At 35.8% G+C, this 24,644-nt stretch overlaps 1 protein-coding gene across 4 annotated transcripts; it reads left to right on the top strand.

Moving 5' to 3' along the window:
* Positions 1-143: 143 nt before the first annotated feature.
* Positions 144-23,666, top strand: LOC129254643 (notchless protein homolog 1-like). 4 transcript variants are annotated; one of them, XM_064111945.1, is made up of 13 exons: positions 2,898-3,783; positions 7,471-7,608; positions 8,656-8,873; positions 9,716-9,795; positions 10,894-10,970; positions 11,422-11,556; positions 13,631-13,786; positions 16,652-16,787; positions 17,519-17,565; positions 18,542-18,744; positions 19,851-19,893; positions 21,065-21,252; positions 22,115-23,666. In XM_064111945.1, the coding sequence occupies exons 1-13, from the start codon at positions 3,775-3,777 to the stop codon at positions 22,125-22,127; spliced, it is 1,443 nt and encodes a 480-aa protein (XP_063968015.1). In that variant the 5' UTR covers positions 2,898-3,774; the 3' UTR covers positions 22,128-23,666. The 4 variants fall into 4 exon arrangements, 3 of the variants coding, with proteins under 3 accessions (XP_063968015.1, XP_063968022.1, XP_063968029.1); XM_064111952.1 differs by lacking the exon at positions 2,898-3,783 and adding an exon at positions 5,250-5,349; XM_064111959.1 differs by lacking the exon at positions 2,898-3,783 and adding an exon at positions 7,182-7,270.
* Positions 23,667-24,644: the final 978 nt, after the last annotated feature.

Here is a 24,644-nt window from a genome sequence, read left to right as displayed (position 1 = left end):
ATTTTGCTTGTCAATTTTTTTTGGGGTAGAAAACGATGACCTAAAATTGGTTGTGAAGTCCTTTTTTTAATTTTTTTTTGTTGTCAACATTTTCATTCAGCTTGAACCCCCCCCCCCTTAAAGATTCCTGCATATGCCACTGAAAGAGGTTTATTTTTTTTTTTACTTGTGAACTGATATTCAGTCAATTCCATTATTTTTTATTTTTTTATTTTAGGTCAATCATGCCTCCACCTGGTAAGGAACGATTGGGGGCACTCTCAAAACAGCCAGGCAAGAGGCGTGAGTACCTGAACAACAATTTTGCTGATTTACCAGGCAACTCGGAAGACTTGAAGAAGGGGCATGTGCATCGCATCTATCTTGAGAATGATAAGAGTCGAGCCAAAGCCATGAGGATCATAACTGAGCATTATTCATGCAAGAACATCCAAGCTGAAATGAATGCACTTATGAAAAAGATGAAAAAGTACTCGGACAGTACATCAGAGAGTGTCATGAACAGATTTAAAGCTACTTGCTGTGAACCATTTGTACTTCAAATGCCTGAAGTGTGTGCACCACTACCTGACTTACCAGAACCATCAGAGAGTACCGGTAAATAAAATAATTATTTCAGTAGAGAAAGTTGAGAAGACATAAATTCAAAAGACAAAATAAAATGAAAGAAACAAACAAAATATTTATATTTTGAAAATGAACAAGTTATTAAATAGATGATTCACCTCTAAACCTCATATCTGTATTTATGATAATGCCCACCAGTAATTTGGAAAAAAAAATTAGATTAGTTCCTTCCCTTTAACATTTAATACAATCATTAATCTTTCCAGAATCACAAGTTCATCATGATGAGCCTATGGTCTCATCATCTGAACAGCCACACAATGTGACAGAGGAAGCTCAGACACCAGTGAAAGACGATGATGTGAGCCTACCTGGACATTCAGGTTCTGCAGATTGTAAGTAGAATGAACATACTACACACATTATATTATTCTTTCCCATGCTATGATAATATGATTTTAAAATTGTAATTTTCATCTTCACTTTAATTGAAAATGCACAAATGACATAAAATAAAAAATGATCAAAAACACTTATCTTTAATTGATAACCGACATCAATTCACCTACTAGTACTTTTATTTTTGCACAATATTGTAGTATATAAATACACTTTCAAAATAGCATTTACCAAAATGAATACTACAAATGCTGTATTCTATATTTCACATTTCTAATTTTGTTAAAACATGTCATATACTTTTATACTGGGACTGTAAAGACACTTGTATTTATTTCTTGTTAAATTCAACAGCTGGACCTTTACATTCTCCATCATCCATTCGCTCTTCGAAGCGCAAGCAGCCTGCAACACCCAGAAAACGTAAACTGAAAGAGCGATTACAATTTGTTACACAATCAAAATCCGAAATGAAGGAGAGATATAAGTTGAAAGTATCGACCCTAAGAAGTCTTGTCAATTATCAACAGATAAACAAAATCAAGCGACTCAACCAAACTATTGCCCGAAAGAACCGGCAAATAAAGGAGGCAAAAGCTCAAGTCGCTCTAGAAGTACAAGAGGAAATGAATAAATACAAAAAGAGATCAAAAAATGCCCAAAGGAGACACAAGCGGGCTTGCCTAAAGACAAAGTCTGCGATTGTAGAAACAAGAATGCAAAGTGTGTCTGAATGCAATGACTTGAAGAAGAAATTACAGGAGTTGAGACATAATGTTCAGAAATTAGAGAATGATATTCTTATAACCGAAGAATCATTGGAAGTTGGATCAGCGGTTCAGTTTCAAAAGGAAGGCAAGACGTACAGTGATGAGATGCGAATGAGCGTTTATGACCATGTTGTAAACAATGTTCCCACATCAAGCATCCCCACCTTGATTAAGAAGACTGGGAAGAGATTTGGTATTGACATCCCCGATGTTCCTCATAGAAACACTGTGGAACTGATGGCACGAGAGCTCGGCATTGTCTCTGATCTCCTTAGTTCCGAAGTGCTGGTCGACCAGGAGGATCTCACTATTGCCTTCGATGCCACAACTCAGGAAGGTGTACACATCAACAGCATTCACATCACAAGCCAGGAGAAATGTTACATCCTCGCTGTTGACCAGTTACCTGGTGGCATGGCAGCAGATTATGCAATGCACATCAATAACACTGTAGATCATCTTAGTAATGTTTACTGTCAATTTTACAGCACAGACTTCACTCTAACACGCCAAAAAATAATAAATCACGTATCAAATACTTTAACAGATCGTGCTGCTGTCAACCATGCCACAATTCGACAAATTGAACTTGACTGGGGCAAACATCTCAACGAATTGAATTGCCATCTTCATCCCTTGGACACCATAGCCAGCTCTACTCGGTCTGCTCTCAAGGCTAACGAACCCAGCAATCTTGGGAAGAAGTTGTTTGGAACAGACTGCATCGCCCACCAGTTAATTCTGAGTTTTAACAAATTCAGGTACAAGGATAGCCGCGGTGATCCCAAAGGTTTCGTCAGTGCACTAGAGAGCGCCGGTCTTCCAAAGGGTCTGCTCCCACGTTACAGGGGAAATAGGCTACACGTTATGTTCCACATCAGTGAGCAGCTCCACCATCATGAAGATTTCTTCATGAAACTCCTTACTGAAACACCGGTAACATGTGGTGGTCTTCTCAAGGCTCTGCTCCATGACTATTCAACTCCAGTGGCTAAAGTGGAACTTCACGTTCTTGGCCTTCTCGGCAAGCTCCTGTCAGGCCCGTGGATGCAGAAGTTTTACCAGTCCAGCGAGTCAGACGTGAACCACATAGATGGGATCGAAGTAGTGAAGGAGGTGCTGGCCCAGTTGAAAGAGTTTTCACAGGATCCTTCAGCTACACTCACCACCAAGACTGATTTCTTTGGAAATTTGCTTGCTGAAGATGCCATGTTAAAGTCATTGCAAAGGCCACCAGTAGATCCCGAGCTCTTCAACTCAATGATGAAAGCGTGCCTTTTGAAAACTGTTGAAGTTCTCCAACGCCAGTATGCCCGTTATTTCACTCTCAATGTAACTGAAACACTTAGAAAAGAAACTGAATCTGCACGCTGTCATAATATAGATGCGGAGAGTGTAATGGGCATGTTCAGTGCCGCAAAGGAGCATGCCCCGAATGCCACATTGTGTTTTCTGTCTGCACGGATCAAGGCGGTCAAAAATAATGTGGTTGACTATCTGGATAACCTGCAAGGAGAAAAAAAGAGAAAGGTTATTGGGCTTGCAACAACCCTAGCCAGGAAACGGAACACAAATAGAAGAAGGAGAACACATGAGATCAAGACAGAAATTGCAAAACGAATGAATGATAAACTGCAAAAAAGGAACCAAGTGAATCGTAAGAAGTTGGAAAGGAAAATCAAAGATTGTAGCTTGGCCAACCTTCATACTGAGTTTAAGGAGTTTGGAGAAGAGGTTGTGAATTCAATGTCTGAAATATTGACCGGTAGGGTGATTGGACATGAGATATGCCATATTTGGTATGACAATGACACGCAGCAAAGGACTTTGTACTACGGAAAGATTGAGGACCTGAAGAGAGGAGATACTTACCAAGTAGCGTATTGGGGAGAAGGGGAGACATACGAAGACGATGCTGAAGACTATGATATGCCAAAGTTTGCCCTAGCTGCGGACTTCCTCTGTGAAGATCTCACCTTGTCATAATAAAATCCCTTGAAACATTTAAAGACTAAAGGGCAATGTATTCAACAGATAAATGAGAATTGTAAGTAGATCCATTTATTTAATAGTCTGAGACATGAACATTTCAATTTCCCTTTCTTTAGATCTGTTTCCTTCTTTGAGCCATGTATTGACGACTTTCATTATTTTCTTTTAGTTTTTTAAAGTCTTTTTTTGACTTGAATATTCTCAAACTAATGGAAATAGAGCTCTAAAAGGAAATAAAATTTACAACAAATTGTCATATTGTAGAACTTATATAATGGATGATTTATGCAAAGTTTCAGCCTGTAATGACTTGTTATTGATTTTATATGATTTTCCATCGATATGTCAGAAAATAAAATGGCTGCCGTTGCCATTAATATATGCATGATTTGGTGGTTGATTAATTAATTATTGATTAATCAAAATTTGCTATTTTATATTTGGATGTTATTTTCTATCCTTCATTCTTCCAAAGGTTTTTCGTTCCATTAGGATATGTAAAAAAACAAAAAAGTTGCATTCTTTCAAATTGAACACCATTTTCACATCAGATTGGTCACTAACGGTCACACAACCCTCCATTGATGCGTGTAGTTAAGGGAGACCAAAAACGAGCATTTTGGTAATCATTAAAGTACCATTATTTCACTAATCCTTGACCTTGGGTGATGATCTTGGCATTATTTTACATGTATTTTTTATGCTCTTTCCAATGGTACTGGTTTCAAGGAGATTCAATGAGTTTTATTTTTTTGTTCACATACCTACCATAAGTCTAACTACCGTATTGTGGGGTAAACTTGGTAAGGCATGCCCTTGGTAATATTAATAATTATAACAAACCTCTTGTTCCTCCTTGCTTGTAGACATTCGTGATGCAAAGAAACTGTGAGTCTAACGTTAGAAATTGTAAACGAAGGCGAAGCTTGGATATATTGACCGGCGCTAGCTTGATTTCCACAGTTACTGATTTCCACACGGCGGCCCCGTATATCACATTTTCGTCCAAATCCAAGTGCGGTATCGATAATTAATTATTCGGTCGATTTTTAAGTTATGGGTGGTCTTCATAGTGGTCTTAGACTGAAAAATCCGCTGTTTCGCATGATTAAAAAAAATCTGATTTCTTTAATCGGCCTCCTGCATGCACCGCGGAGCTAAATGAAGTCTTACTCTTAGCGGACCATATATATCCCTGAAAAAATTATATTGATTTATTTCGGTTGAGTGGTCTAGCCATAGGGCCCGGGGCCCAACAGTTAGGGTGACGATTTTTGGATATGTCGCACATTATATTATAAGAAAGGTGGATGATTGAATTCAATTGTTCAAATAATAGTTTATTTTACCATTTCGGTCATATTAAAATGATTTGTAATTTAAAAAAATCAAGTTTATTTCTTGACACATTTTGTCAAAATTTTGTAGCGAACATGCCGTGAAGAAAGTCATCCTAATAGTTCGTGGACGAGTTGTTTGGCAGCGCAGCCAATTTTTCCCTTTTTGTTTTGTCTTGTTCCTCTACACGTGCAAGCACATCCATCCAGCCACTCGGGTCAGCCTAAGCTAAAAAGGCCCAAAACCAGTCCAAATCAAACGAAGTAACAGATCAAACGTGAAGGTATCGTATCGTATTTGGATAAATCATTGATCTTATTTAGATTTTCTTCTTTTAGTTTCAACTATCGCGTTGGCAAGTTCGGACTTGTCTTCGGAGTCTTACTCTTGCTGCCACAACGCGACGACAGGAACCACGCCTCTGATCCTCCACCGGAGCTTCGGAAGCGGGGACGGGACGGGGCGGCCGCGGTGGCCGGTGGCGCGCGCCATCGGCATCGCCAGTCAGTCTCAAACTCGAACTTCGAAGTCAAACATAAAACAAAGTCAGTCATCATCAGACATCAGTCTCAGAGATATGAGAAACATTTTGAAAGAGATATGAAGCAATATTATAATATTAATCCAAAATATAAGTCACTTAAATATTGGTTTTGTTTTGAAATTGAGTCGAGTCACTTTTAGTAGTTTTACTTTTAGTACTCATGAGTTTTTAGTTTTATCTTTCTCAGAATTTCCAGAAATAAAGGAATATTTGGCCAAAACCGGTAACCAATCAATTTGTAATCTATATGTGCACACTGTGTAACAGATCCAAGTGTATGGAGGTGGAAATGTAGGGAACTGTGCGTGTGATTAAGCTAAGTGCTTCTGCATGAATTGAATGGTTCCCAGCATGCCCAGACAGTACTACTAGTACGGTACTAGTATCACATAATAAGTCTATTGTATTGGCTTTATTGCTGAATACATATTGTTTGTAGAAATATGAAGTGACAAAGTTACCGGTATAGTCTAAACTCGACTAAGGTGGAGTTTTTTATTCAGAAATAATCATTTTCAATATGAATGGTCAATGGAAAATGACTCGCTTCATATGTCAATGACTTGTGCTTAAATCATTTCAGTGAAAGAACACATATTAAAGCATCATGATATAAAATTCAGCTGGAAAACCAGGGGCTGGGATTCTTAATGCCATGTCAATCATTCCTGTTCTGTTTGGAGCCAGGGATCTGTATTATGAAAATCATCATGATCAAGTTAAGAATTAGTCTAGATCTAGGTCCAATTCTTCTTTTTTTTTGGCCTCCATAGAACGACATAGCCATATTCCAATGGTAATGGCATCAATATTCAAATCTTAACCAAGTCCAAAGTTTGAGAAATGTCATTGTAATTTTGAAAATGCGAATATATATTTTGTGAAACTTGGTCATGAGGGTGATCAGGTTTGACTGATCATTTGGTATGAGTTTCACATCATATGATCAAGGCCAAAGGTCAACATGGCAATGAACTATCACATGTTTTGGTATGAATATAAAACGACTTATTTTAGGTTAAGATTTTGATTTTTCAACATCCTTTTAATTTATTCCTTTTTAACCCAAATAAAATTTAAGACCCTATTCAATTAAACTGAAGTTAAATAAATACCAATATATATCAGCAAATGGACGGGCGTAATTTCTGGTCACTTGGCCATGGTCACAGGTCATTTTGGGGTCAGTAAAGTGGTATGCACTTAACCAAAGGCTATGATTTTGAATTTTGAAGATAATTTTGAAATCTTGAGTCCTTTTTCAGTTAAACTTAAATACAATGATTATCAGCTATCAGATGAGTATATTATCAGGTCACTGGGTAAAGGTCAAAGGCTATTTTAGTTCAAATAACTAGAAATTATTTTGAAAGTATGTAATCAAATTTAATCAAATTAGTATGAGATGGTTATTGGATATCATATATTATATTCACTTTTGAAATATTTTTCATCGTCAAGGTCTTATATCATTTTAGGTCAATGAACTTAAGAGTTTTAATCTAAAATAAATTATTTTTTGTCTTTAAGTTTGAAAAATATATATATATTTTTTTTCATATTTCATTAAGCATTTATAAAAGAAACACCAAGTTCCCAGTTTGATAACAGAGGCATTTTCCCTTAACGGACTTAGATTATTGCATGATATATTCAAAAGGTAAAACAATCTAAGAAATATTATCATAAAAATGTCAGTATAAAATGTTACATAGTCAACCCTTCAGCTGTTATACATTACATGTATGTATATTGAATCACATTTAATGCAGGCAAGACTGTATAGAGTGATCAACTTGATTCTTTTTTAAAAATTGTACTGCTGACTGTTCACATTTTTTGCCCATATCATATGTACAGGTAAAAATGGAGGAAGGACAGAGAATTCTAGCTCAGTTTGTGAGCGAGAAAGGAGAGGCTACTGGAGCACCTTTTGACCTTCCTCTCGATGTATCTACAGAAAAACTGCAATTGATTTGTAATGCCATCCTGCAACAGGTATGTTAAAGATGAGGCTTCAATGTGGAATGCCTGTGTTGTTTGTTCCACTGTATTAATAAAGAAGTAGTTCTGTAATGTTTTGTTCTCAAGGGGACTGTTTCTCAACACCGTCATAATTCTAACTTCTTGACTAAATTGGAGATAGTGAGCTACTTGGTCGCTAACTGTTTGACGAAGCCCTCTTCGCCAAGATCGGGGACAACAACCTGACTAAATATTTATAACACTATAATAATTGTATTGCATAGAAACCATACAAACTGTTGGTAAGATGCCTCAAACCATTCATTTTGAAATAGTAAAATAATTGAATCAATAAAGATTCTACCGCGTCAGGCCATCCATAATTGGACTTGTATTTGCTGTTTTGAGACTTTATCAACATTTTGATAAATTCTATTTATAATTTATGCATAGATTTTGTCGAATTGAATGTTTCTCTATTTAAAGATTTAAACAGTGTATGTTTGGAATCATGCATAATTATCATCCTTTTACAAAGAAAACCTTTATGGTGTACTTCCGTAAACCATTAAAATTTGATATCCCGGGGGTACCCTTCTCAACATCCACAAGTGGTGCCACTTTCAAGTCTTATCTACATAACAATTCTTATTTCATTTTCGGACTAATGTACCTTTGGAATTAACCAAATTGTCATTCAAATGGTGCCAATGCCCGCATTGGCATCAATACCCCTTTAATTGGCCTTGTCATTATGTGTGCCCTTGTTAATCTTGTCTAGGCCTATTTGTGATATATTAAAATATGCCCTATAGAAATGATACCTTGCCCTAAGATATTGAAATGTTAGCCTAGGCTATCATGCATACAAAATAAAGCATGGAAAAAAAAGACTCCATGATGACCTGTCAATGATCTCTTTTCCCGTATAGATGTTTAGGATACATTTTATGTGTGTGTCTTCTATATACAAAGTAGCAATGATGAGGAGATCTGTCAGTATTGTATTTGAGGTAGAGTTTGTTCATATAATAGCTACACAATACAAATTGTCATTCAATTATTTGTCCCTTTGCACAGGAAGACACAGTGCCTTATGCATTTTACGTTGATGAGAAGGAGATCACATCAACACTGTCGGAAAGTTTAAGTAAGGAGGATCAGGAAACCGAACAAGTGCTATCGATCATCTATCAGCCCCAGGCTTTGTTCAAAGTGAGAGCAGTGACCCGTTGTACAAGTACCATAGAAGGTCATGCAGAGGCTGTGATATCTGTAGCATTCAGCCCAGATGGAAGGTAAACCTTAGTCCAGTTTTAGTGCAGGCTAAACAAATATTTCTAATTTAGCAGTCATAGTTTGCCGAAGAGCCCCTGTTAATTGTTATATTTATTAATTGCCAAGTACGAAGTAGGAAAAATAGCCCTCTTTCCAGAAAAATATTAATCTCTCACCCCCCCTCTTGACCTATTTTAGCATAGTTTGAAGAAGTCAAGAGGAAATATTTGTATGGATAGCTTTGTATGTATTAAAAATGACCCTGAATCAAAGAAAACAATAGGAATGGAATGCGTTAGATAGGTACAAACATGCTTAAAGAAAATGTCCTCACTAGGAGAAATATTTATTAGAATAATCTATCAATTATGCAGTGATATACATCTTGACTGCATAAAGTTGGTAATCCGTCTAGTATTTTAAACTCTAACTTACAGCGGTGCTCAATAGTTTGTGAACCCCCCATATTTAAAGTGTTCAAGTACTGTCATGTTTAGATATTTAATAGTGAAGTTAAGTTAAGAAATATTACATTCAGCAAAGTTTGTTCTCTGGGCTCACCAAACATTGTAGTGTGTTGTCTACATTCAACACTCTGCACAAAGGAGTTCATTTCTTGGTGGGGTTGAGGGGCTCACTATCTTTTATTGAATTACAAAGATCACTTTTAAGAAATAAAATTATTATCAGACCACATTCGAGAAAGAAATTGAAATGGCTGCTTTAACAAAGTTATTAAGAGAATGATTTCATTTTAGAATATTGTCTGTAGTTTTCTTTATTTAGTGATATTTTCCAGTGAATATTATTACCATATGATATTTTTAATTTGGAGGTGTTTATATAACTGATATGTTTTTAGGTATTTGGCAAGTGGCTCCGGAGACACAACTGTGCGATTCTGGGACGTGACAACTGAAACACCGCACCACACCTGTAAAGGTACGAATTAGTAATAATTTTACTATTCAATAGATCGTACTCTGTCTGTTCAAGAATTGTTGGATTATATGAATCTTGGCTGAGAGCCTTAAAGTGTGCTTTGAGAACATTTTCCAAGTGATCTGTGGGACACTCAACTTTAAAAATCTCCATCTATCTAGTTTTGTAATCGTAACAACATTAAGGCTTTTTAATTAGGACAAAAATCCTATCTTTTAAGCAATTTTAAGAATGATATGTGAGATATCGTGGGAGCTGTTACCTTTGAGTATTTCTTTCAGATAAATGGTGCAATGCAAATGCTGTTTTTCATCATCATCAGTGTCATTGTCGTCATCATTACTTATTCACTATCATCTGTATTTTTCACTGATTGTGTTGTTTTTATATATCAGTGTTTACATTTTATGTATTTTTTCCTATATGAGGGTCATTATGAGGCTAATTGCCACAGAGAGGAGAAATTGACATTTTTTAGCCCAATGTCAATTTCTTTTCCAGAAAGTTTCTTTTATGGCCCTACACTTTGCCCTTACCTTCCAAACTTGATGACCAAATTTGAGTGGTAGAATTCTCCTAGAGAGCTGAAGGTCATCATACTAACTGTCCAAGTCAAAATGAAAATCCATATTTTTTTGTTGGAAATAGAAATCTGAGAATAGAAATATACATGTATTCCCAATTGATCGAGGGCCCAACAGCTACTGTGCAGCACCAGATCGACGAGGCTCTATCCCTTTAATGATGAACGCAAAACAGGGTAGCAGCATCTCCCACCTTTTTATGTTTCTTTTGGTCTGACGCCGCCGGGGTTTGAACTCCCGACCTCCCGGTTGTGAGACGGACACTACCAAATGAGCCAACACACCATTCACAGTCAGGGTCAGTCAAAAGCTTTAATAGGGATGGATGAGGATTTGTTTCCTTAGGGTTGGACATAATAATGACTAATGCCTTGATGGTGTACCTGATTGTATGCTTGAGGTTGTTTCTGATTTTTCAATTGAAATGAGGTTGACTTTGCAACCAACCAATATAGTAATTATTGAATTGTCTTTTCCAAGTAAACTATTCTTGATTCTTTTTTATTTTATATAGGACATAAGCATTGGGTGCTGTGTATAGCTTGGTCTCCTGATGGTAGGCGGCTAGCTTCAGGCTGTAAGAATTCTCAGGTGAGACCATGATTTTCTATTTTACACTGAGTTATCTTAGTTCTGAGGAATTGTACGAGTGTCTTGAGAATTACTATAGCTCTCCTAGCTAATTTGGGGTGATATCGAAGTGTATTGTGCACTTTTTCACTATATATTTGCGTTCTGCATGAATATCCACTATTAATGTCATCATTATTTAAGTTATAATTATGTTAACAGTGACATACCCAGTAGTATGTTTCAGAATTGTTGTAATGTTACAATTATTGATATTTCTGCCACTACACTAGCTGGCTTTATTGTTTTAAATACTTCGCTGATATGACTTTAGCAACTTGAGAAACATCTTGATCTATTGCTCCTTTGTTTAACCCCTTTTGATATGAGAGTCATTGAATCTCTCAAACATAAGTAAGATGTGAAGTTGAAGAATTAAAGAAATATTAATGTTTATACATACATTTTGTAGATAATAATTTGGAATCCGGAAACCGGTAAACAAGAAGGAAAAGTATTGACTGGACATAAACAGTGGATAACATGGTTGGCATGGCAACCATTTCATGTTAATCATGAGTGTAGATTACTTGCATCAGCATCCAAGGTATGTAACTTACTGTATATGTTATTTTCACGATCACACTTACCGTGTCTACACGCTGCATTGGCTCGTGGTGCTGAACCGAGAGCTGATGCAGAATCGGCTTTTTTATGCTTGTAAACGCGATTAACTTGCATCGGCTCTCGGTGCAGAATCAGCAATTTTGCAACACCAAAATAGTAGGATCAAAACTGTGAGCTGAAGCAGAATCTGCCTTTGTTCTATGTGTAAACACGAAGCCGATTCTGCATCGGCAATTGGGGCACGTTTCAATTACTTTACCATTATGATGATTCTGAATCGGCTCTCGGTTCTGCACTGCGAGCCGATGCGGCGTGTTAACATGGTAATTGTTTCGCAAATGACAGATATTTTTGTGAGTTGTTGAATTCATGATTGCCATCACACACTCAACAGAACCAAAGGGAAAATCATTCACTTTTTGTGTAAAAAATGTTCATTTCTGTTACAAAGGTTGAAAAGTATCTTGCACTCAAAATATTCTATGTAGAGTTTGTACCAGGTTTGAAGAAAAGTGGCTTAAATTTCACTTTGTTTTGCAGCTTAGCTCTTAAAAAACAACCAATTGTATCTGTCAAGGCAATCTTATGTTCTTGAATTAATTTGTACTTTGTTGGATTCCCTTTTCAAAAAGTAGGTTTTTGTCTCACCTGCATAGCAGAGTGAGACTATAGGCGCCGCTTTTCCGACGGCGACGGCGGCGGCGGCGTCAACACCAAATCTTAACCTGAGGTTAAGTTTTTGAAATGACAGCATAACTTAGAAAGTATATGGACCTAGTTCATGAAACTTGGCCATAAGGTTAATCAAGTATTACTGAACATCCTGCCTGAGTTTCATGTCACATGACCAAGGTCAAAGGTCATTTAGGGTCAATGAACTTAGACCATGTTGGGGGAATCAACATCAAAATCTTAACCTAAGGTTAAGTTTTTGAAATGTCATCATAACTTAGAAAATATATGGACCTAGTTCATGAAACTTATACATAAGGTTAATCAAGTATCACTGAACATCCTGCATGAGTTTCACATCACATGACCAAGGTCAAAGGTCATTTAGGGTCAATGAACTTTGGCCGAATTGGGGGTATCTGTTGAATTACCATCATAACTTTGAAAGTTTATGGATCTGATTCATGAAACTTGGACATAATAGTAATCAAGTATTACTGAACATCCTGTGCAAGTTTCAGGTCATGTGATCAAGGTCAAAGGTCATTTAGGGTCAATGAACTTTGGCCAAATTGGGGTATTTGTTGAATTACAGCCATAAATTTGAAAGTGTGTTGGTCTAGTTCATAAAACTTGGACATAATAGTAATCAAGTATCACTGAACATCCTGTGCGAGTTTCAGGTCACATGATCAAGGTCAAAGGTCATGTAAGGTCAAAGAACTTTGGCCACGTTGGGGGTATTTGTTGAATTGCCATCATATCTCTATAAGTGTATTGGTCTAGTTCATAAAACGTGGAAATAAGAGTAACCAAGTATCACTGAACATCTTGTGCGAGTTATAGTAGTTTTCAAAATCAGCACTGCTGCTATATTGAATCGCGTGATGCAGGTGAGACGGCCAGAGGCATTCCACTTGTTAGTATAAAAATATTTCTTTTTTTTAAGCACAACCAAATGGTTTCAGTACAACGTATAGCTTTAAAGTGGAAAGATGATGATGAAAATACATAAGTTTGTTTCTTTTCCTGATTGCATGTTTCATTAAACAAATTTCTTGAAGGTCTATGAAAAATATACGCTAATATAAAATTTAGACACCTTAAAACAAATTTTTGCTTTTTATCTTCATTAAATTGCATCCATAGAATACTTGAATCCTTTCAAAATTTAAAATGAAGAAAAATGTCATTACAATTAAAACATGTAATGTCTGATTCTTCAAACGTTATGGAGTAATAAGAAAAAGACTTACTCGGTTTACATTCTTGCATGATTTGGATCAACTGCATAACTCTAGTAACTGCTTAAAATTTGTTATATGATAATAATGCCATAATTTTCAGTCACAAAAATTGGCATTTTACCTCTAATGATACAGGATGGAAATATAAAAGTTTGGGATGTTGTTCGAGGTTGTTGCTTGAGAACACTGTCTGGCCATCTCCAGTCGGTAACATGCATTCGGTGGGGTGGGACTGATCTCATCTACTCAGCTAGTCAAGATAGAACAGTCAAAGTATGGAGAGCTGCTGATGTGAGTATTAATAAGTTTTAATTTTCGTTTTCATACATTGCTCTTGATTTTATGATCCGTCATAAACCTCCAATGAATGCAAGGACCAACTTTTAAATAACCATATTCAAAGTTTCATGGTGTCATCAATAGTCAAAACTTTGCACTTCTAAGGAATGCGTATTGATTATGATCATTGCAAAGCTTGAATTCTGTCTCTTTTGTCTCACCCACGAGAGGTAAAGTCCTATAGGAGTCAGCTAATAATATTGTTCCTCCTTGAGAACCATTCGGACTTGTTCGTAGCAACTTCGTTCTTGTCGGCATCTACGCGGAGCCTTGCCACTTCGTCTTCCAAGATCTTTATTTTGGCTTCCAGATGACTTTGATTATCCTGAAGGTCATTGACCCGTTAGCGCTCAAATTCTAGGGAAGCCCCGAGGAGCGACTCAACAGAGTGACTCAATCCATGATGATGAGCAATATCCCCAAGAGGTGCAGTGTACAGAGTAAAAAGCAGTGGTCTGAGGATGGAACCTTGTGGAACACCATACTTCACGAGAGCCTCCTCTGACCTTTGAAAGTACCTTTGATGTTCACCAATTGTCGTCTGCAGTGGAGATATGACCAGAACCATGCTAAGGCAGTGGCATCAATCTTAAAGTCAACATGCAATCACTGATCCAAGAGGATGATTAACACTGCTTTCTTGTTGTCAATTGCTCTCAATATGTCATCAGATATCCGAAGTAGAGCTGTCTCGACACTGTGGAGTCGTTTATAGGCAGATTGCATTGTCTCGTGAAGGTTGTTGTCTTGAAGATGTGTCATAAGTCTCTTTGCAACAACATGCCATAAATTTCCTAGACTTTTCTAATTAGTATACTTTTCTGATGTAGATCCTTTAAGATATATTTTTTTGTTTAGATCCAGATTTTGGTAAATGTATGCTTTCATTGTAATTGTGCTCCTGTTGTTTTTAGAGGGTGTTATCACACCCATCAACTTGACAACTTTCAAGACTTATGTAAGTCTTGGGTATTGAGGCTGAGACAATGGCATTCATTACTTCAGATTGTTGAAAACACAGTAAAGCATAGCACCTGAAACAAGTAGAAAAAACCTCACCATCACAATGCAGACTCTTGCAGCTTGATTGAACTTTGATGTTGAATTTGGACGTGTTGACAAAATCTGCGAAAGTAACAATGAAAGTAGTTTTCTTCATATATCCAGTTTGGGATACATAGAAAATCTGAAGATTATTTGTTTCATTTTTTTTTCTGAATTTATGAAAAAGAGCAAACACAAGAAGAATGCAATATGTTGAAGAATGTTAAAACACCTTATTTAGCTGGATTATGGAATTAAAGTTCATAAACGTGCATTAGCATAAACATTTTATTATTATTATTATAATCCAAAGCAAAATACAAATACAAAGAAATGTAGGATTTCTTGTTACTTTTCATTCTCTTTATCTTTTCCTATGTCTGTGAAAATGTTATACATTATGGACAGTATTGAGCAGAAATAGAGTTATCTAGGATTACTCTTTTTCTTCACCTTTTTTTTTTTTTCTTTCCGAGTCTAGAAATATTCAGACGGTCTTGACATTGACTTTGCTTAATATGAAATTGGGAGAATCGTCAAGTCTTCATAGGCGTGCTTCGGGAATAAGCTTCCCTGCTGCTGGTTCATCTTGCTGTTGTCTGATGGCAACATCTAGAGAGATGTGCCGAGAACCCCCTTTCTGGATGGGGTTACTGTTTCTTCACTGGCCTTGCATAATGCAGTTAGTCCTCCAGGAACTTTCATTCTGGAGAACAAAATGAAAATCAAAATGTACTTTATGTAATAATAATTAAAAAAAAAAAGTTTTTATATAGCGCATATGTATGTGTATATACAGAATGAAAAGTATAGAGCAGAAATGAGGTTGTCTAGCATGAGCCTTTTCTTTACCTGCTTTTTTCTTGAGTCCGGAGTTGTAGGGATGGTTCTTGACTAAGCTGGACATCTTTTCTTACTACCAGGTCTGAGATCCACACAATCATCAGCCTGTGTGCTTTGGGAAACATCTTCTGTGCTATTTACATTATTTTTAATTTGGTCTGATTGCAGTGTCACAGGAACAATGCTTGGAGCCCCCTGTCTGGGTGGGGTCTTATACTTGACGTCATTCTTCGGAGACCTTGCATGTTACTAGCATTCCTCTGCAACTTCCATTTCTCAGATCAATTCTGCCAGAAAAACGGGGTTGAGAGATTTGTCACGTTCCCATTGAACCATCACTCCTTTGGAAGTATTTGATCCAATAGTACCAATCAAGTCTATTTGGATCTGTTCCGTAAAACTTGGATTTAAACAAAATTAAAAATTAAAAAAACAAATTGAAAAATCTCCACCAATCATGATCATATACAAACTGATTTAAATAGCAGATTTCACATATTCATATAGCCCCATGTAGGCCTACTATTCCAGGGGTGTAACATAAATAAATATTCTTAGTATTTACTATTGATTGAAACTTTGCATATATGATTTGCCACAGACTTACATTTACACTTACTTTCACAAATTACTATATCATATACATGTATGTTATAGGGCACTGGTCAGACAAGAAACAAAAAATTGAATCGGGCCCAACCAATCCATACACAACGCAAATCAACAGCATTATATTTAAGGCTTGGCCCTCTGCATCTTTTTTCTTGTGAGATTTAAAAAAAAAAGGGTAGAAAAAATATAGATATGTACTAGATTTAGTCTAACAGCACTTATTCAGAAGTTTTATTTTTTTCAGTGATAATAAGATCATTTATGGCTGCTGTTATCTAGTTTTCTATTCTGTAATCATTTATATTGGTTTTTGGACAGGGTATCTTGTGTAGGACGTTACAAGGTCATGGCCATTGGGTGAATACAATGGCTCTAAGTACAGACTATGTATTACGTACTAGCTGGTTTGATCCTATGCAAGCGACCATCAATCATCAGCGCATTGACCAATCAGGTTAGTCATCCAAGGCCCTGTTGCATAAATCTTTACAATTGATTGTAAGACTGATAATTAAAATCAAATGCAGTTATGATTTTGTCCAATCAATCTAAAAATATAAGCTTTATGCTACAGATCATATCAGATATTTTTGTCCTGTTTTGTTCTATATCTTTTTTTTTTTTAATAGATGGAATACTTAATCCTTTAATCCAATAGACATTTTTTTGTTTTGTAGCAAAAGTCTATTGCAGGAAAGGTATATAATTGTGTTTTCCACCAAAAATATGTCGTTTTTAACTCTCAGAATACTGCTTTGCTGTTTGTGAGTTTGCTATCCCTGGACATTTTCTTGTAACACAAAGAGTTGCAATTAAGTGCCATTTAAAAAGTCAATTTAGATAGAATAGTGGTCGGCTTAAAAGCAATGCTGCTTTTGAATTGTTAAATGTGCCAAACTAATACCACATGTAGATCGCATACAAAACATATCTCATAAAGTATGTCTTTCTTGTAACATCTCCTATGAACTATTTTAACTTTGTTATCTTGGTTTAATACTGTGATGGAAATTGTATCATTGGAAACAAAAACAAAATGTTTGTACAGTAGGAGGGTACCTGCAATGAGCATTAGAAATTTCCCTAAAGTTCTCCGATGATATCAGGATGTGAATAAAAGTAGAATAGTGTATGGTTATAATTTTTTTATTTACTAAATCTTTCATACACTTTTCATAATTTTAGCTGAAGAACTATCCAAGATTGCCAAGGATAGATATGACACAGTCAAGGTAAGATTGTTTTACATCCTCATTTCATAATGCTGCTGTCCATGCAATTGCTTTCTCCAAAAAAAATATATTCTCAAAGCACCTGTTTAACTTGCCTATGAGTAAATGCATTTTGTCATTGATTAATTTTTAAATGATTTTATTGCATCCATGGCATGGTGTAGAGTAAAATGTAACTGATATGAATCATCATGTTCTGGTGGAAGATTTTTTGCCATCAAACCCCAGGTTTCTCCTTTTTTTTTTTTTTAGTGTAATACCCAAATAGGGAAATTTGCTACTTTGGGCCTTTACTTTCAAACACTATCCTTCAAGTTATTCACATATGCATATCATTTCAAATGTTTTGGAACAATCTAGAATTCTAATTCAGTCTAACTATGTCTTAATTAATTTAATTTTGAGTCTTGAATGTCTGTTTACGTCATATGATCTCTTTTTTGTGTATGTATTTGTAAAAAGTACATCATGAACATATGATAGTGATGCTGATTTACCACACCATTGAAACCTTATAATTCACAGTACAGTGCCCTTTCCATATAAAACCTTTGCAAAGTCTTTGTTTCAATTTTGAGGCTGAAGAATTTTGAACATTTATATCTTTTTTTTTAATGCCATTGTTAGAATTCTAGGCATATATGAGCATAAATGGAAGTGATATAAATAACCTCATATTATCTTGACTCTCATCTCAGTTACAAGTAGGTACTGTTTGAAGGCAAAATTCTGATTTTATGTTTTGTATAATGTATGGATGACAGTATAGGCAATGGTAAAGGTGAGCCCCCAAATAATCAGAATTAACCACCCTGAAAATGGCAGTAAGTACATATTTTTATGCCTTTGTAACAAATAAATGAAAATAAATACTATAATCTTATTATTCTTACTATTGCATTATCTGTTTGGCACAATAGATCCACTTTTGTGAACCAGTATCATATTTGTTATTTATCCACCTACTAAATAATAGGGATCTGAACCAGAGCGCCTAGTGACAGGCTCAGATGACTTCACATTGTTTCTATGGCAACCAGAGAAAGAGAAAACGTCTGTTGCAAGGATGACGGGTCACATGCAACTCATTAACGATGTAGCCTTTTCTCCAGACACTCGGCTTGTGGCTAGTGCATCATTTGACAAGTCCATCAAGTTATGGAATGGTCATACTGGCAAGTAAGTATAACAATAAGTTATACGCATGACTGGCCGCCCTTTTTTGTGCTGTATTAGCCTATAATCTAGGCAGAGACTACAGCTTTTGTCTTTGCCTATATGAGTCTGATGCTGTTATGTGAAATGTCAACAATACATCTGATGCGGAAGACCATGCACTGTGGCTACGAAGCAGCCACTGCCTTTGCTCTCCGGTCTTATGTTGGTTCTTGTTTTTTTTTTTATTGACAAGGATTTGCTTTAAGTTTTTGTTACAAAAACCTGCCACCAGGCATTCGTCAATAAAAAAGCACCAAGAAATAACGCAAGTCCGGAATTAGACACATTGTTGACGTTTCACGTAACATCAGACTCGTAAAGGTAAAGGTAAAAGCTACAGCCTCTGCATAGATTATAAGCTAGTGCAAATTGAGATTCTTAATTATTTGCATTACCGTTAGCTACATTTGAAATTGGACTTTATGAATAAAAATTGTCATTTTTATTAAGCATCTGAATGAAAAATATACTATATTTAAAAATTCAAAGCTAAATAGGGTCATAGGAATTGCACTACCAATATAATAAAATGGAAGATATAATGTCCAGGGAGAATGTTTCAATTGAAAGACATTTCAATGGAGGGTGGGGCCCTGTTTTTTGCCGGAGGGAGGAGGGGGTGAAATCAAACAACTTTTTGTGCTCTCTTATTTGAAATCTCAGATCTGCTACTCAATGAGATGATAATTGATGAATATCTAGTGATTTCAATCACTAGATTGAATTGCAGGTATTTGTCAGCAGAAATCTTGATAATGAAATGTGTCTTTTAGACAATTATGGGAAAGTCATGAGATTTTAAAAGTTGTTTTAACAATAGGTATGTATGAGACTACATCCAAATTTTCGGCTTGTCATTTACAGCTGTTACTCATTATATTTTTAATGTCAGGGCACTGGAATAGAAATATTTTTAGTTGGCCATTTGTCATGATATTCTTCCTATATGATATGAATAGAGTATGAAGCTCACAATGATCATTTCCCCCTTCATCACAACTTTTATTTAACTTTCAAAATGTAAAACAAAATAATATAATATTGAGCATTGTGTTTGTTTTTGATAGGTTCATAACAACTCTGAGAGGACATGTCAGTAAAGTATATCAGGTGAGTCATGATGTACTATATGTTATGCCTGATATTTCATGATTTTGCATTAATCCATTAAATTCACAATCTATATTTGTGTGACTTCTTTCATCGCTTTTTCATATATTTCATACATGTGTGTTCAAAAGTGAAAATGTTCACTCTTGTTCAGTTCAAAATTTGCAAGAATAAATCAGCAACAAAATATTGTTATTAACCAGTTGTATAATTTGGTGATTTAAAGGTGTAGGTTCTGTTAAAAATAAGGCAGCAAAAAATTGTAATTGTGGTATTGAAAAAGTTGATAGCTCTTTTGAAGTTCTTGTTTTTCACTCAAAAGTGTTTTTCTTTGTTTGTTTGGGCTAGTATTTTGGTCATTGATTTGTTCACTATAAACTGGTACATTTAATTTGTTGGCTTTCCACTTGGGGGGGAATCCAGTCTTGGTAATGAAATGATGTATGAATGGTTGAAAGTTTGAAAGAGATTAGAAAGGTGTGGATGTGTGAACATTTATATCTCTAAACCTATGTAAATTCAAAGTGGAAATGTATAAGTAGATGGTAACGAATGGTAGGGACAACTCTCACATTTAAATGAACAGGGATAAAACGTGTAAATAGTCCAAGAATTAGGATTCTTGAAAAATGCAAGAACCTGAATTTAATTTACAAGACTAAGCAGCACTCAGAAGGGTAATTTAATATCTGAGAATTTTCTTTAGAACCACTTTTGGTAACAAGGGAATTTCAATGAGGTAAAAGCAGTTTAGGTGGACACCCAAGTCAATCAATCCCCTTGACCCCCTTGACCGCCTTGGGTTAACGCAAGTCTTGAGCCTGAGTTCGGCAAACTTTCTGCTGGCCAGGCTTTTATTGCAATAAGTGCAGATGGATGGCATAACAGATTGGTTATAATGTACAAGTGTGATTCCATTTTTATTGATTTCTCAATGTCTTTTGACTTGAAGATAAAGATTATTTTGCTGTCAAATCATATCTATATTTCATTAAGTAAAATGAATATGTGTGAACAATCATGGCCAAATTTATGATCAGCCAATCAAATTGAATGATTAGAACAAATTTAGTGAAACGAGTCCCGGGTTGATGTTCCCCTGTCAAGTTCATGGTATGTTGCACAATACATAAACTTTCTGTTTTTGATATTTGCTTGTTTTAATAAACAGGTATCATGGTCCTCTGACAGTCGATTACTGTGTAGTGGTAGCTCCGACAGTACTCTGAAGGTATGGGATGTTGCGAGTAAAGCAATAAAAGGTGATCTACCTGGCCATGCTGATGAGGTGTATGCTGTGGACTGGAGTCCTGATGGACAGAGGGTCGCTAGCGGTGGAAAGGATAAAGTCCTCAAGATGTAAGTGGCATTTTCAGTCAAAGCTCTCAGAAGCTCTCAGAAGACATTTACAGCCTGTATAAGATTGATATTGTTCATAAATTGTTAGTGAGCTTTGCTGTACCATGTCTGAACTAAGTGTGACTTTAAGCTAACTGTGAAGCAGTCTCCATAGATGCAAAATAGTCATATTTTGTGCCAAAACTAACTTTGATTAAAGGAATAATTGAAACCAATCTTGGTATTATGATTTTTTGGGATTTAGATATAATGTTGGTGTATATTCCCAATTTATGTAGCTGTTGAACAGCTAGCAGTGGAAGTGAAACCAGTACTGCAAAATCAGTGCCCTGTAGCAAAAAGATTTGGAATCTATGCAAAAGGACATTACCCAATCAAAATCATTGTTGCATTTGTAAATTGTTCAATTAACCCAATAACAGCCAGTCAGGATCAGAGTAAAATTGCTTGAATCATTTCCAAATCTTAGTTTTCAGGGGCCCAGATTTGAAATTTTGTATTCAGCATTATGAAATTTGATTATTTAAGGCCATGTCACATCGTTCCACACAAACCTCGCGTGTGACTTACAGGTGACTATTTTTGCTAACCGCAGGTCGCCCGCAATGACAGTATCTCGCACGTATGCCACACGCAGTTGCCCGTAGAAGCGCACACAAGTCTGATTTGCACACAGAAAAGTTTTGAACATGCGCAAAACTTTGTAGCGGGTGATTGCTCGCAACTCACCCACAAGGCTTGCACGGAACGATGTGACAGTCCCTTATTTTATAATTACCAAACTGGATTGAAGTTGAAAAGTCAGCAATTCATTTCCTTCTGTTTTTTAGTAAACTTCGTGTATGCAATGCTTCATTTACAGATGGAGGAGATAGCATTAGCTATACTGAACACTAAAGAAGTAAGTTCTGTGCTACAGTAGCCATGACACCATTAACAGGACTGATACTGCTCTTATCAACAATGAATAGGAATAGAGCAAGTTACCAGTCTGAGGAGAGAAAGTGGAAAAAACAAAGACCATACGCTCAACTGAAATCTGCAGTTGTTGTTGTGACCAAGGAAGCATGTCACTACCGATAGGTCTGTTTTTTAAATAGATATACTGGATGATATCTGTAAGCATATCCAACTGCTCCAGTATACTATGTAGCCATGAGCAGTGCAAGGGTACTTTGATAGGAGGAAAGGGGGGGGGGGGGGTGGGGGAAGATGACCTATTGAGGTGAGCAATTGCTTTTCTCAATTGAATATATTAATAATATAGTTACATGACCCACACTCTCTATATGATACTCATATTCATATTAATCCTTTTCATATTCATATTCTTCCTTTTGTTTCTTTTATTCTCCCATTTTTGTTTTTACTTTACTGCCAAAGCCATGGTAAGTCAATGTCAAATGTTATTTTGTTTCAACAACTTTAAACAAAATAGGCAAAATAAGACTAAGAAGAGGTATATGACAAATGTTCTAGATAATCTGGTCTTAAAATTGCTGCGACTTTAGCGATTATTTGACTTATGGAAGGTCAATTTTAGCAGAGTTACATGTAATTCAGAGTATGAGCATCAAGACCATGTAACTAGGACCTTAGGGTATCAGGTATCATTAATGTGAACATCTACCCAAGATTACAAGGAGAAATTACCTTTTTTTATCACGAGGGCTTATTTATCCATGGCAGATAAATGGGATACCATATTATTGTTTTATTTATTCCCTCACCATAGGATTTCATTACCAATTGAAATTCTCATGAATTTATGATTGCAAGCTACCAAATTAGATTAACTCAATGTTTGATATTCAAAACTTGAGAAAAATAAGCATGTTGAATATTGTCTGCATTTAAATTTTGCATTACAATGGCAGATAAACAAAACAAATAACAGACCAACAAAATATTTTGTAGAAGCACCTGTGTTATGTGAAAGTGTGTATGATCTCCTGAATATGAAATATTACTCCATTAATTTCCACTCTTGTTACATTTACATTTTAAAAAATGTAAATGAATTCTTTAAATGAAAGTAATAAACTTTTATCAATTACTGGTACTGACAATTTGGCAATATTGATTTTGTGCAGTGTATTAGTAAAATAATCAATTGCTATTAACTTGACTGTTCCTGAGAGGAATATCAAATATGTTGCCTGTTGAGAATCATATTCCCTTGAGTCTTATAAAGAGGGCTCTTTTAAAGGGCAACATTTTTCATGTATCCCGAAAGTAGAACCAGTCTTTATTTTTATTACAATCCAAATCAGACATCTTGAAGATTGAGATTGATGTATGTGTACCCTTTATGAATATAGTTCTCTTGTGTTGTGTTAATATCAGATGCCATGAACTTTACCATTATGATGTGATATTAAAGTCACATCCTTAGGGATGCTTCCACTTTCGTATTTGCTGTATTTACATTATTACATATGTTAATGGTGCATGAATACTGTCTCACCTGAAAACGTACATGTATCTATTTCTACATGTCCTTGGGTGCCTGGATGTGAGACCTTGGAAAATACAAAGGTCCATTGGCATCATCTCTGCATGCAAATTCAAACAAATTACAAACAAATATACATTCTCAATGTTTATGAATAATAGGGGTATACAGATTTTTAAGTGACCAGTTCAGATGTCTGATATGGGTAATAATATAGTTTTCTTTAAATCTACACCCATGTGTGTATACTTCATTACCATCAATGTTAAATAGGGATTTGAAGGGGGAAGGGATTTGAAAAAGGATAGGAAAAGCAAAGAAAATAAGAAAGAATGGAGCGGATAGGAGAGAAATCAGAATGATTAAGAGAGAGAGAAGAGGGAGAGTAATAGAAAGGGAGAGAGGGAGAGATAAAAAAAAAGAGAGGGGGGGGGGGAGAAAGAGATACTCCAGATAGAGAATGGGAGGCAGATATACAGACAGATTTAGAGGGAGCGGGAGAGAAATTGAAATAAGTGATGATGAATACCATGTAAAATTGAGTAAAAAAATGTGTACAAAAGTAATGGAAAACTTACTCCTGTACACATCTTAGTCACATTGCCAGTGGGAAGTATCTATGTAGGATTAGTGATCTCAACATTCAAATGCTCGTATCTCTATCATTTAATTAGCTCTTCTGGCCTGAAGGGCTTTGGCCATGGTTCACAATTTAAAAATGCTTCTTCTTCATCAATTCAAGTCCGATTTCAATTCTATTTGCTTTATATGATAGCACTAGGTGGGGGATTCAAAACTTCTACACAAAATTTTGAAACTCATGAAATATGCTAATTTATGCACATTTTTAAAAATTCACAAAAAATGCTTCTTTATTTGTTGACTGATTTTGATTTTTTGCTTCAATCTGGTAGAGCTTCATGAGGTTCACCAAACT

The sequence above is a fragment of the Lytechinus pictus genome, chromosome 2, assembly GCF_037042905.1.
Source record: "Lytechinus pictus isolate F3 Inbred chromosome 2, Lp3.0, whole genome shotgun sequence".
Classification (NCBI taxonomy): domain Eukaryota; kingdom Metazoa; phylum Echinodermata; class Echinoidea; order Temnopleuroida; family Toxopneustidae; genus Lytechinus; species Lytechinus pictus.
The sequence above is the reverse complement of the archived record's forward strand: the minus strand, read 5'-3'. Positions and strand labels throughout refer to the sequence as shown.

Bases quoted from the DNA above. Each gene is read 5' to 3' on its own strand.
- LOC129254643 (XM_064111945.1), top strand. The intron at 13,787-16,651 runs GTGAGTATTAAT...GTTTTTGGACAG, and splicing joins AAGTATGGAGAGCTGCTGAT to GGTATCTTGTGTAGGACGTT. The intron at 17,566-18,541 runs GTAAGATTGTTT...ACTAAATAATAG, and splicing joins ATAGATATGACACAGTCAAG to GGATCTGAACCAGAGCGCCT.